Source organism: Panthera uncia, chromosome A2 (genome assembly GCF_023721935.1).
Source record: "Panthera uncia isolate 11264 chromosome A2, Puncia_PCG_1.0, whole genome shotgun sequence".
Taxonomy (NCBI): Eukaryota; Metazoa; Chordata; class Mammalia; order Carnivora; family Felidae; genus Panthera; species Panthera uncia.
In genome coordinates, this window is record NC_064816.1 from 59,953,078 (window position 1) to 59,966,387 (window position 13,310).

The 13,310-nt window shown below is 55.8% G+C and overlaps 1 protein-coding gene across 4 annotated transcripts in view; it reads right to left on the minus strand.

The window, feature by feature from the left end:
• The window catches only part of PKD1L1 (polycystin 1 like 1, transient receptor potential channel interacting), a 133,680-nt gene that overhangs the window by 15,189 nt on the left and 105,181 nt on the right, over positions 1–13,310 (minus strand). For all 4 annotated transcript variants that reach the window (XM_049641208.1, XM_049641206.1, XM_049641205.1 and 1 more), the window contains 8 exons: positions 12,278–12,450; positions 11,095–11,329; positions 10,272–10,376; positions 9,859–9,999; positions 8,229–8,363; positions 5,936–6,145; positions 2,569–2,730; positions 1,130–1,300 (listed from right to left, as the gene is read on the minus strand). In XM_049641208.1, the coding sequence (XP_049497165.1) occupies positions 1,142–1,300; positions 2,569–2,730; positions 5,936–6,145; positions 8,229–8,363; positions 9,859–9,999; positions 10,272–10,376; positions 11,095–11,329; positions 12,278–12,450 (1,320 nt within the window). In that variant the 3' untranslated portion in view covers positions 1,130–1,141. The remainder of the gene's footprint in view (positions 1–1,129; positions 1,301–2,568; positions 2,731–5,935; positions 6,146–8,228; positions 8,364–9,858; positions 10,000–10,271; positions 10,377–11,094; positions 11,330–12,277; positions 12,451–13,310) is intronic.

Consider the following 13,310-nt stretch of genomic DNA (forward strand, 5'->3'; position numbering starts at 1 on the left):
TGTGGTTCTTTTTTTTTTTTAATGCAGAAATTCACTTTTCTATCTTATTTTTAATGTTTATTTTTGAGAGAGAGAGAGAGCAAGCAACCTTCCATCGTGGCTTTGCACTCTTACTCAGAGAAGTAAAACTTTTCGGTGCATTCAGGCCTGTGCATGGAGTACACTTGCCTACGGCCTGACGGGTCCGTGATGATCCTCTCCTGGCCTGGTCTCTGTCTCCTTCGTTACCATCATCTTTAACGGCTGCTCTCTCAGCAGCCTGTCGCACGGTCCCATGGTTGATCTGCGTTTATCATGAGCACACCCTTCTGCGTGAGGGGGTCCACCTCGCTGTGGCCAGGGAGCACACCCACGCCACTGGGCTGTGTGACCGTGCGTCTGGGCTGCATGACCGTGCGTCTGGGCTCCACAGCCTCTCTCTGGACCTCAGGGAGCCCCCCGAGAACACGCCTCACGCTCCTCTGCCTTTTCACTGCGTCCAACCCCTGTGAGTGAATCTGGGTGGCTCTGGGCCCATGGGCCGCCAACAGCCCCTCCACTGGCCACCACATCAACAGACAGCTTCTGAAACAGGAGGCTGTCGTTCAGCCCATGAGGGCTGAGGTTCCCGGGGATTTCTGTAGCTCTTTTCTTCCAGACCAGGGGCCTTTGGCTGACCCCCACGTGTGCTGTTGAGGTTGGAGAATGTGTGCTCTTGGGAGTGGCTAGGTCCTCTCTCCCTTTGGTCTAATTTTCACTGTATTGGCCGTCATTTTGGGGGATTCTTGGTCACGTTCTGGATCACAGATATTTCCTAGGGTCTGGGAGCATGGAATTTCCATTTCTGTTTCTCACTATCTTTGCTGATTCCGGCTGTAATCAGGGGTGAGGGAGTACAGAGGTATTTCTGCTATCATTTTACGCTGGAAGTCCTTTGCTACACTTTTCATTATTAAGTGGTTCTTCAGTTCTGGCCAGAGCACACCTTCCCGCCAGCTTACCCACCCTTAGGGAATATTTATGCAAATGGAATTCATGATTTGGAACAGCAACCAGTTCGTACCTCCCTTAGAACTTAAAAAAAAAACAAAAAACAAAAAACATTTTTGCTATAAAGGAGAGAGATAAAAATAATTCCTCATTTGCTTACCCCAGTGGCTTGTTAGGCAGAAATGCTCCCCAAGGGACCACCTTCTGCCCTGGCCTCTGTCTCATCACAGGATTGCTGCTCTAGAAGAGGAAGTCGCAGGCTGTCGGACAAGCCATTAATCTTCAACAGAAGTTCCTCTAGCAGATCTGAGACTTCATCCAGGTAGTAATGCTGAAGCAAAGAAAATCACATTAGTGAGTGCCTTCGAGAACCAGATTTTTTTCTTTTTCTCTCATTTTCTGAAGCGTTTACTGGTATTGACTTTAGATGGCACTGTGCTTTGTTAGAAAGCTCACTGAAGGGGCACCCGGGTGGCTCAGTCGGTTAAGCATCCCACTCTTGGTTTTGGCTCAGGTCATGATCTCACGGTTTGAGTTTGAGCCCCGCATTGGTCTCTGTGCTGACAGCGTGGAGCCTGCTTGGAATTCTCTTTCTCCCCATCTTTCTCTCTCTCTCCAAATAGAAGAGATAACTTTAAAAAAAAAAAACATAGAAAGCTCACTGGACCCTGGAGTCAGAGACCTGGGTGCTGGGCCCAAATCCTCACATCTCAGTCCCTGATTCACCGTGTCATGTACAGGCGTGCCTCGGTCCCTGATTTACTGTGTCACATACAGGCAAGTGTTAGGGTTCAGAATGTCTATGTGAGGACTCTTACATGGACTTAAAGGCAATAAGGAATGGTAAACACGTGATATAGAACGAAGCCCTATAAAAACGCACGCTATCACGACTGCATGAACCACGCTGAGGGATGACTGTCAGTCATGAAACAGCTGGGCACTCGGCGTGCAAACACTGGCTCTGATGTGCCTGCCTCCGTGTCAGGGTGACTAGGCTCAAACACTGTGCCTGAGTCCCCACGTTCTGGTAGAGGTTTGGGTCTGGTGGCAGAAACCAAAATCAAATGACGACTCTACAGGGACAGGGTGGTGTGTGTTTGTTGGTCGAAGCGGGAGTCATAAACTCCCATCTTTCTTTTATTTATTTATTTATGTTTTAAATCTTTCTTTATTTTTGAGAGAGTGAGAGAAAGACAGAGTATGAGCAGGGGAGGGGCAGAGAAAGAGGGAGACACAGAATCGGAAGCGGGCTCCAGGCTCTGAGCTGTCAGCACAGAGCCTGACACAGGGCTGGAACCCACAAACTGTGAGATCATGACCCGAGCCGAAGTCGGACGCTCAACTGACTGAGCCACCCAGGTGCCCACAAACTCCACCCTTCTAACCCAACAGGGTCATCCAAACATAATGAGTTTGTGGAAGAGAACGTGCTTGGTAATCCCCTCAAGGCCTTAGAATTTCAACCAAAAATGTCCTGCCTTTGCAAAGATAGTTGGCACAGAACTGCCACCATGGTTAATAACCAAAAGCCAAGTTCTGCGAGGAAGCCTCCTCTGAATGTGCCGCTGTGCCCCCTAACCCAGGCCCCATAGTCACCTGACTTTCGACCGTCTCAGCCTCTTCCCGCTGTGGCCGCTCCAGTCCCAGCAAGGCCAGGCACTGTCCCCACACGCACGCAGTCACGTCTTCTAGACGCACAAGGGATTTGCTTTGGAAAGATTTTCTTTTTCGAACAAGAGTCATGAGGGAACCTCTCAGCTGGGGAGGAGGACAAAAAAGATAGACAAATTGCATGTTACCAAACCCACCATGACTTTGTTAACCTGACAGACTACGAAGTGGAGACCGCATCTCAGGATGCTGTCCTGTGAGCTTTTAGTAAGACACCAATTGCTTAGCACAACAGGAAAACACCTCTCGTGCCTTCAGCTCACTCAGAACACGATGGATTCAGGCTCGAGAACACATCTTACCGTAAAGGATGTTTGCGTACCTAACAGCTGAGGACAAACACTGTTAACGTGACGTGCACTTGCACACGTAAAATCGGTTTGGGGTCCTCAGCAGCCCTGCCGTCCATGTGTGTGCCCCACCGTGGGCTTGTGCCTGTGCCTGGGAGACAGGAAGAGGCGCCCTTGTGGTCTCCGCACACCGGCCCCAGTGTGTTTCTTTCTTTACTGCAGGCTGAGACTTGTTAGCTCAAAAAGCCCGTGGGCACCAAACTCAAAGTTTTGCACATTTGACTGTTTTAAAAATAGTCCAAACTAGCAAACTTTTGAGCCATGTAGGGCCTGCTTTGCATACCCTGCAGAAAGTCACCGGACAGTTGTTGCCCCTGGTAAGACAGGGTGCTGCCCCTGGTGAGACCCCACGGTGCTCCTGCCCTCCGGAGCTCTGACTCAGACCTCCCTCGCGCCACTGGGTCACAGCGACACACAGAAGACCACCTCCCACCCTCCCTGCATCCACTGCCCTTCTCCCTTTCTTGAGGTGGCCCCGAGACACAGCCTCTGGATGGTCTTGTGCTGTGCGACCTGTCAAGATGTGGCCCGGTACCGCTTGTGCGTGTTGCTGTCTCTCGTGGTCATATCTTTTTCCTTGCTCGGTCCTAAATCCCTCGAACCCCTGGCAACGTGTCAGAGCCCTGCAGGGAGGCCCAGTGCCTGAGGACAGGACACCATCCGTTCAGAGAGCAGGTGTGGGTCCGAGGCTTCCTCCTCTACCAGCCACACGAGCCTGTCTCTGAAGAGACCCCCCGGGCACCACTGTCTTCCTATTCTTCATGATAAAGTCCAAGCGCCTTATCATCTTAGCATGACACTCAGAGCCCTCCTGGCTCCAAGTATCGTTCCCCAAATCACGGCTGCTTGACTCTGAACTCCAGCCTTCAGACCCTGCTCCCAGGTGTCTCCGTGAGCTGGTCCCTCTCATCCAACAAAGCCCAACTCCACTATCCCTTCTGCTGTGTGAGGACTTCCTGGTCCCCTCGGGAAAACAAATGGGTCTCTATTTTGCTTGTTCTTTGAGGAGGCTTCTAGGTAGGCTTTAGAACTGCATAGTTGTGCGAGATCCACGTGCTGAAAACTACAAGATGTCAAAGATGTAAATAAACATACAGACATACAGGATTCTTGGCTTGAAAAACTTCCTATCGTGAAGATGTCAATTCTCTCCAAATCTGATTTATACATCCTTAGAAATCTCAAAATCCCAGCATGCCGTTTTGTGGATACCAACGAGCAGATTCTATAATTTATATGGAAAGGCAAAAGAACGAGAACAGCCTGAACTGAAAAAGAACAAATCTGGAGGACTCATCTGTGCCACGTTAAGACTTACATGGAGTTCTAGTAATCAAGACAGTGTGGGATTGGCAAAAGAAGGGGTCAGCGGAATAGGAAAGATGACCCAAAACCAGAATCACGGAAACAGTGAAGTGATTGATGGCAAAGATACACAGGCAGTTCAATGAGCTTTTTAAAGATGGTGCCAGGGCAACTGGATGTCCCAAACTGAAAGAACAGTAACTCTGATCCATCCCTCGAAACTTGTACTAATATTAATTCAGAACGGACCTAAATCTAAAACCTATTAACTACAAAACTTCTAAAAGAAACATAGGAGAGAATACGTGTGACGGTGGTGTTGCCATTTGGTTTTAGATAGGACACCAGTGGAATCTATAAAAGAAGAAACTGATAAATTGGCCTTTACAAATATTAACAACTTTCCTGCAAAACACCACCATTAAAGGAATTAAAAGAACAAGCCACAGAATGGGAAAAATAGTTACAAATCACACATCCAATGAAGGAAATGTATTAACATTTAAAAATTGCTACAATTCTTTGTTTATACTTGTGTCATCCTCTATGAACTGTGGACAAAGTCCTTTTCACCACTGCCTAAACAGAATTGGTATTCTTTAAGTAATTGTGGAACGAGTGCACGAATGAACAAATGAGTAGATGAATGGATGGATAGATGGAGAGGTGGGTGATGATTCGATGGCTGGCTGGCTGGCTACATGGATAGGCAGATGGATAGGTGGGTGGATAGATAGGTGGATAGGTGGGTGGGTGGGTGGGTGGATGGATGGTTGGCTGGCTACGTGGATAGGTGGATGGATGGAGAGGTGGGGGGATGGCTGGATGAGTAGATGGGTTGTGTGGGTGGATGAATAAGTGGATGGATGGATAGGTGGATGGACAGGTGGACATATGAATAGACAGATGGGTTAACGGATAGACGGATGAATAGGTAGATGGATGGATGGATAGGTGGATAGATGGAGGGAGGAATGGAGGGAAAAGGGAGGGAGGAAATGCAGGAGGGAGGGATCTGTGGATGAATGGGTGGATGCGTGCATGGATGGAGGGCAGGATGGGTTAATGGGTGGACGGGCAGAGGGAAGACTAGATGGATGGATGAGCCGTGACCAGGAAGCTAGAAACACTGAAAGAATAAAAGGACTCAGGTCTGAGTATTGTCAAGGTGGGGGTTTAAGCTGGTGTCTGTGTGTGTGTGTGTGTGTGTGTGTGTGTGTGTGTGAGACATGACTAGATTGGCAAGTGGCAGATCAGTAGGAAGGTGGGAAACGGATCCCCATTCCAAACTCAGTCCGAGGTTAGAGAACCTGTCCGGTGAAGGCTGGCTAATGGAGTGAAACCTTTGTAAGATGGGAAGTTTGAAATAACAAGGCAAGAGTTAGCAGCTACCACGAGAGGAGGAAAGAGGGTGCAGCTCAGCGCTTGGAGGGCTGGGGGTCTCCCTGGAGAAGGCAGCACGCTGGAACGCTCGGTCTTGCTGGACCTGTTCAGGCTGCAGGAGTGTCCAGCCCCTGCCCCTCGTAGGGCAGACGGGCCTCAGGGAGCCATGGCCACGTGGAGACGTGTACACAGACAAGGAGAGTTTCACGCCTACGGCAGACCCTGACTTCAAAGTCTGGGGCAGGTGCACGTACCGTTCCCAACCACACGGTGCTCGTTACTATAAAGAAAGCCCCGCAGCACCAAGCCGGGGCCCGCGGGTCAGACTTGGAAAGACCGGGGAACGTGTCTCTTTGGCGTCTTCCTGGAAAACGGAACGGCAGGCCTCGGGAGACGTCCGTGAAGGTGCCAGGCGGTGCCGCGCGCAGATGGGAGTGGGCTGCTAGCATCAGGACGCCCGCCAGCTGCAGGGAGAAAACCTGCCACCACTCACCTGCCTTGGCCCTGGTTCAGAGGAGCCCAAGACCCACCTGGGGGCTTCTGAGGGCTTCCAAACAACAGCACGCTTGGAGAAGCAGCTTTTCGGGAGTCGATCTTGTCATCCTTAGTGCCCGGTTCTGTCTGCTGCACCTTCTCTGGGGCCCTGCCCCTCCCCTCCTCCTCTCTCACCCCTCCTCCTTTGCTCTCCCCTCCCCTCCTCCTCCCTCCCCCCTTCCCCTCCTCTCTCCCTGCTCCTCCTGCACCTCTCCCCTCCCCTCCCCCTCCTCTTCCCTTCCCCTCCCCTCTCCCCGCCTTGTCTCCCCTCCCTTCCTTCCCCTTTCTCTCCCTCCCTCACTTGCCCCTCTCCTCCTTCCCTCCCTCCCTCCTTTCCCTTCCCCTCCCCACTTCTTCTCCCCTCCCTTCTCCTTCCCTAACCCCTCCCCCTTCGCTCCCCCTCCCTTCCTCCTCATTCCCCCTCCTTTACCCTTCCCTCCTCCCCTCATATCTCTCCTCTCTTCCTCCTCCCTCCCTACCTAGCCCTTCTCCTCCCTCCCCCTCCCCTCTCCTCTCCCTCCCCTCTCCTCCCTCCCTTCCCCTCCTCCCTCCCTTCCCCTCTTCCCTCCCTGCCCCTCCCCCTCCCCCAGTGCCCACCAGCTCCACCCCCTCCTCTATCTTAAGTGCCCAGGTACCATCTCTCCTCTCTTCCTCCCTGCACCCCACCCTAGCTGTTGGCAGCCATGCTTCATGTCTCCAGCACCTGGCAAGGAATCAGTAAAATAAACCACTTAAGAAGCAAAGGGAGTTACATTTAACTCAGGTCAAGTTTTGTGGTCTGGTTGTTGTGCCACATGGGAGACTTGATCTAGGAACCTCGGGTGGTACCACTGGTCCAGTGTGCACGTGTGTGCACGTGAGTGTGTGCATGTGTGTGCACATGTGTGCAGGTCTACCCTACCTGCACAACAGACCACCAGCCCCTCGTCACGGGTCCACGTGGGCCCCAGCCCAGCCCCCCCCAACCTGCTGGCCCCATTTCCCATGCTCCTAGCCCCGGCCCTGCACCCGAGGCCTCCCTACAAAGACGCTGGCGCTCCCCTCACTGCTGTTTACTCTGAGTGGAATCACAGCCGCCAGTGGTCTGCCACGTGGGCCGAGCAAGTGTGGTTCCCCCGCACACCTGTCCCCGCGCATCCCATAATTTCTGAACAGTTGGGGCTCTGCCACTTAGTTTGGACAATTTACTCATGATATTCTGTGTTCTTCTGAACAAAAAAGCATTTTTTTGAGTTGCGAAGTGGTATAACAACGACCAGTTTAGTAGTCAGAAGAGTTCCACGTACGCGCAGTCTCCAAGCCCAGGGTAAATGGCCAGGCACACACCTGCCATGCGCTCCTGGAGGCGGAGCTTGGGTACGGGCCCACGGTTGTGACAGCAGGCTCTGGAGAGGTGCAGTTGGGCATGAAGCCGGGTCTCGACTCCGGGGTCAGCTGTTCCCGCCTTGGTTTGCTGGGCCTGTCCTGCCGAGCACGAAGCCAGCAGGGTTTGGGGATCTGTGCTTGGTTCCCCATGTGCAAGTAGAGTCTGGCACCCTGACAGTCAGATCACCTGATCAGATCACCTGGCCTGGACCCTCCCTCGGGAGCAAGGGGAGTGGAGGCCTCCCCGTGAAGAAGAGCCAGGCTGCAGGCGGCCTGGCTGTGACAGTTCAGGGAGGGAACCACCAGACAGCCCAGCCGCCGTCCCGGCATTTAGCAAACGCTCCGCGGGGGAGAACAGCTGCTTTGGCAGTAGTGATGGTAACAATGCGGCGGGAAGGCGCGGAACAGAGCAAGCGTGGACTCGGTCGGGGCTCCTGTGCTCACGGCCACAACTCACCACGTAGCGACCGGCACCCGTGACGGAAAACCACGGGGTGATGTTGGAAGCCCGGGGCTCTAGGGGTGTCTCAGCTTGAGAGCTCGTCCCTCCCCGTCACCCCACCCAGAGAAGGTGCTAACAGAAGAGGACGCCGGCCGTGCTCACTTATCGTGGAGGGAACCTGACCCTGGCTCTGGGGGAAGCCTCACCCCTGCCGCGAAGACGCCAGCGAAAGAACGGCGTGTCAGGAAGGAGCAGGATGCCACCGGTGTCTGGACACCAATGAGGCAGATGCACTTCAGCGTCAGGACGAATGACAGGGTCCCCTGCAGCCATGACACCCTCTGAGACAAAAGGACAGAGCGGGTCAGCACGTCACCCCAACTACCAGCTGTACCTGCCGGCTGTGCGCGAGGGGAACACCCAGCAGGCAGTCGCTGCATGTGATGACGTCCTGGTCCCAGGTGTCGGAGGGACAGCAAGCAAAGTCTGCAGAATGGACTAGGGCCAAGGACAAATCATAACGCGTGTTCGGAAAGACCAGGCCTGAGTTGGGACCCTGCCGGTTCTAGAAACACCAGGGCAGCTTGTCGGGGCTTCAGTTCACTGGGCTGCACAACAGCAGCCACGGAGGAGGCAAAGGCCCTTCCCAAGGCCGACGGTTGGGGGGCAGCCGTGTGCTGAGTGTGGCCAGGCTGGCAAGCTGGGCCGGCTGACTTTAGCCCCGATGGAGAGTCCCGGGGCCCAGACACCCCCATCTGTGAGGCTGTGATGAGGCGGGCACAGAGACAGTGGGGGCCGGTGCCTCCCTGAACTCAGCAAGGAAAAGGCCAGCATGGCGGCCACCATTACGGGAGGCGGAGCTCGGGAGACCAGCAAGCGAGTGCAGACACGCAGCGAAAGGCAGACAGGAGCCCGCCGACCATCCCAGAGAAGCAGCCACCCTCCTCCCCGGAGCCTCCAGCATTGAGGACGGACACACGATAAACCAAGTCAGCACAACACAGCTGGTCAGCGCCGTGAGGACAGGGCGACATTCAATGGACACGTGGAAGAGGGGTGAGGGCACTGCCTGCTCTGGGCCAGCATCTGTGTGTGCAGCTTGACCTCGGGGCCCCACCGTGCATGGCCCCGTGCCAGCCTAGAGGCTGGTCAGCATCCGGGGCACAGAAGAGCCCATTCTTCTAGGTCATTCTGGGAGGGCCCACCCTGGGGGTGTGAGGTCACTTGGGGCCCTGGCTGCCACCCATTGGGTGGAAAAGGGAGCTCCCAGAAGACCTGCAGGGTCAGGGGGGTGGCTGTGAGGCCGCAGGACAAGGAAGCCGAACATGAGAGCTCCACCTGCCTATGTCCACATCCACGACAGCTGTCCACACCACAGGCTGTGCTGGGCACCCCCCAGCCCCCGAGGACTCCTGCCTGGGCTCACCCACCCGGATGTGCACTTGGCCCTGCTCCTCTGATGGAGCCCAGGCTGGTGGGGGTCAGTCCCTGTGGCAGGACCAGGGCCCTCCTGCACCATGGGAGGGGCTGACTCCACCCACCTCCAGGGCACCGTTAGGAGGAGAGGAAACAGACACGATGTGTCTCAGTCTCTCATGTAGAGTCACTGGAGCAGTCCGTGTTCTAGAGTCATGTTCCAGACACACACATGCACCCCTGCAACATGTCCCCTAAGGACTCCAGGCCCTTCCCTGTCCCATTCACCCTTGTCCTAGGCTCAGAGCATTTTCATTCAATATGGAACAAATCCCTTGTCTAGAACCTTCTAGAACATGGATGACCTCCTCCTTTGGGCAGCCTCACAGAGCACGTGAGGCCCTGGATGCCCTTCCATACCTGATTCCATGAAGTCACAAGACTGAGGTCTAGAAACTCGTGGAAAAATCCCTTTTGGAAGTGGTCGGTCACCTCCCCGGTGAGAGTGACCAGGTGGCTGGAGGCTGCGTGGTAGGCGAGGCCGGCTCCAGCCATGGTGAGCTGCGGGGTTGAAGAGGAAGGTGCCTCAGGGGGCTCCCAGGGAGGCCCCCCCAATGGCACCCGCATGGCTAGGGGTGCAAAGTAACAGCAGGAGCAGCGAACGGATGCTGACCCCGTGCTATTTGTCATCAACACGACAGAGGGGGACACGGCAAGACGCTTGGAATTAGCTAGAGCACAACCCGTTTCTTGCTAAAATTATCTTCCTTTTCAGGTAAGAACACTGGTTTTCTCGTACCATTTTTCTCGAGGACGACGACAGGAGAGCCTACCTCCAGCCAGCGCCCTGGGCTGTGCCAGTAGCTGCGGACGCCCATCTCAGCCATGCCAGAGAGGTGCAGACACAGGCCGATCAGGTTGAGCGCCAGGAAGACCAGCTAACAGAGGGATACACGAGACAAAGATACGATACACTGTGTTTCCAGGTCTGCACTCCCAGCTGGCTCCCCACCAGGCACCTGGGGCTGTTGGTACCCTTCCCGAAGGACCCCCCCCCCCCGCTGGCCCCTGCCGGGCATCAGTTAGGGACACAGGTGAGCTTGTGGTGGGCCCCATGTGCAGGCAGACCCTGTGGTGTGAACAGCATGCAGCCACCCGGCAGGGTCCTCCGGCCTGTCCTCATACAGCTCCAGAAAACGACTTTCCACAATTTGTGAGATGTGTGTTATTATCGGCTCCTGGGCCAGGCAGAGCCTTTGAAGCTCCCGATGAACAATTTCTTGAAGTTCCTGCTTGCACGCATTCGTCCATTCGGAGCAGCAGCAGGAACAGGACGTGCAGTAAGGTCCGAACGAGACGTGTCCCAGGGCATGTCAGCCGTGCTGAGCCCCCGTGAACCCTCCCAGGTAACACTTTTAAGCTGAACAAGCCTCTTTCGGGACGCTCCTCCACCCCTCTGCGGAGCACTGATGCCAACGCACATCTCAAAGCAGAGAGAGGGTGCCGACTGTCCCCTGCCGGGCCCTGCGTCACAGGGGGCAGCACCGTGGGTCTGCGTGGACATGGGGAGCAGGGACGCGGTGGGGAGCATGGCGGGCGGGCCGCCCCAAGTGGAGCCCAGGACCCACAAGCAGGCACGGGTGCAGGCGGACCCACCTCAGGAAGCGTGAGGCGGTACCACCGGGACGAGTCGCTGTGGAAGACGGCCACCGACTCCACCAGCGGGGAGAGGGCCAGGCCCCCTGCAGGGAGCAGTTCGGCGCGCAGGGACACGCTGGACAAGAGTCGAGTCGGAGGGTTATAGAGAGTGAAGTGCACGGACACGGCTCTGGTGCTGCGGTCTATCCACCTGCTGGCCCTGAGGCCGCTCAGGGCCGCGTGGGCCGCCGCCCTGCAAAGTGGTGCACGTCAGGGCGAGCCGGGGCCGCCACCCCAGACCTTGCACCCCTGGCCTCCGAGGTCACCCGGGATCCTGGGGCTGGACGGACGGGCTTCTGTGTATCTCCCCTCTCCTTGCCCGGGACCCTGAGGCAGGGCCGCTCCACAGAAGGGAGGCCCTGCATCTGGCACGGGCACAGCTCAGGGAAAGGCGGCCACCTCTCACGCCAAGGCCTCTAAAACCTTCATTCCTCTTTTCCTACTGCAGACTCACTCTGGTGCCGGAAAGACGCTGCCTTTGGCCTGTCTGTGTTTGGTGACAATGCAGTAATTTCCCTCCTGTGCTGCTGGTATCACTCACAGGCACCTGTCACCGTGACTGCCTGAGGCAGGGCCCTTGTCGCTGTCAGACAGCCCACCCCTGTGCAGGCCATGGGCTGTTACAGCTGCCGGGGAGGCCAGGCTGGGCCACCAGCTGTGGACGATGGCCAAGACTCAGGTGCCCACCTGCACAACGCAGGACCAAGGGGAGGCTGTCCTCCTTTGTGGAGCCCCATGAGGCCCAGTGTGGCTGCGTGAGGCCCAGTGAGGCCCAGTGCAGCCCTGTGAAGACCAGTGTGGCCCCGTGAGGCCCAGTGAAGCCCGTGAGGCCCTGTGAAGACCAGTGCGGCCCCGTGAGGCCCAGTGAAGCCCGTGAGGCCCTGTGAAGACCAGTGCGGCCCTGTGAGCATCCTGCTCAGCACAAAGCCATTGAGGACAAATGTTCATTATGTTTCCTGAACTCCAGCCTTCTGGCAAATTCTGGGGGGACGTTTGGCTTTTCCTTCTTGTGCTGAGACTGAAGCCCTACATTTGCAAGAGCTGCCCCTGACCAGGGTGGGTCGCGCCCCTGGCATCTGGCCACCGCACAGAGTGATGGACGGGCAAGCGTGGACGGAGCTGACCTCTGGATCACACTGACCTTGTGCTGCCCAGGCTGAGCACCCAGTGCTCCCTCGCCCCGTAGTCCCTGGGGCCACTTGCAGCCACTCCCTGGATGGCCGGATCTGTCACAGAGCTGGTGTCGGTGGCTCCCACTTGGGGGCTACGTGTAGGAGGAGAGTCTTCAGTAAGCACTGAAGGTGGGCTGGGAAGCTGTAGGAGAAATAATCAGAAATAATCAGCTGTAGGAGGGATAATCAGATGGATGTTTCAAAGTTGGCCCTGTGGCCTGGGCTGTATACACCTGGCCACACATGGGCACATGCTACCCTGACACACGGCCCCCACTTCCTCAAAGCCCTGTCACCCATGGGCTCTGGCGGAGCCCGAAGGATCCACTCCGCCACGTGAAGGCCATGCACCCGTCTGGGCTTGGATGTCAGAAGGGCTCCGTTGGCGCGGGGAACTCGGGCGAGGTGCCCACCTTCAAGCACCCCCTCCCACTAGGAGATACGAGAATACCGTTTTCAGTATTTTGGGGCTGTCCTGCTTTTGCCCAGTGTGCTGGGATGGGCAGAGGGCGCGGGAAAGGTTTGGCAAGAGAAGGAAGGGCAGGTGACGCCGACGGTTGTCCCAGACCCTGGCCGCTGACCGTTTCCAATCACAGCCAGGCTCCCAGCGAGGCTTCTCATGGCCTGCGGCCTTCCTGCCCAAACGTCTCCCAGACTTTCTGAACTCGGAGTATTTTACAGAGAACAGACTGGTGGGCGCCAGAGGGGAGGTGGGGCAGGGGGACGGCTGAAGCAGGTGATGGGGGTTAAGGGTGCACTTGTGAGGAGCACCGGGTGACGCACAGAGTTGCTGTATCCAGTGTGTATTGTACACCCGAAACCAGTGTGACATGGTGTGTTAACTCCATGTTAAGTCCACGAATCCACACATAAATCCACACGTGCGCACACACAGATAAATCATACATGCACACACACACAAACACATACATACATCAATCCATCAATCCATCCATACATACATAAATGGCAAATCTCAGGAGAAAACACACACGCACACTC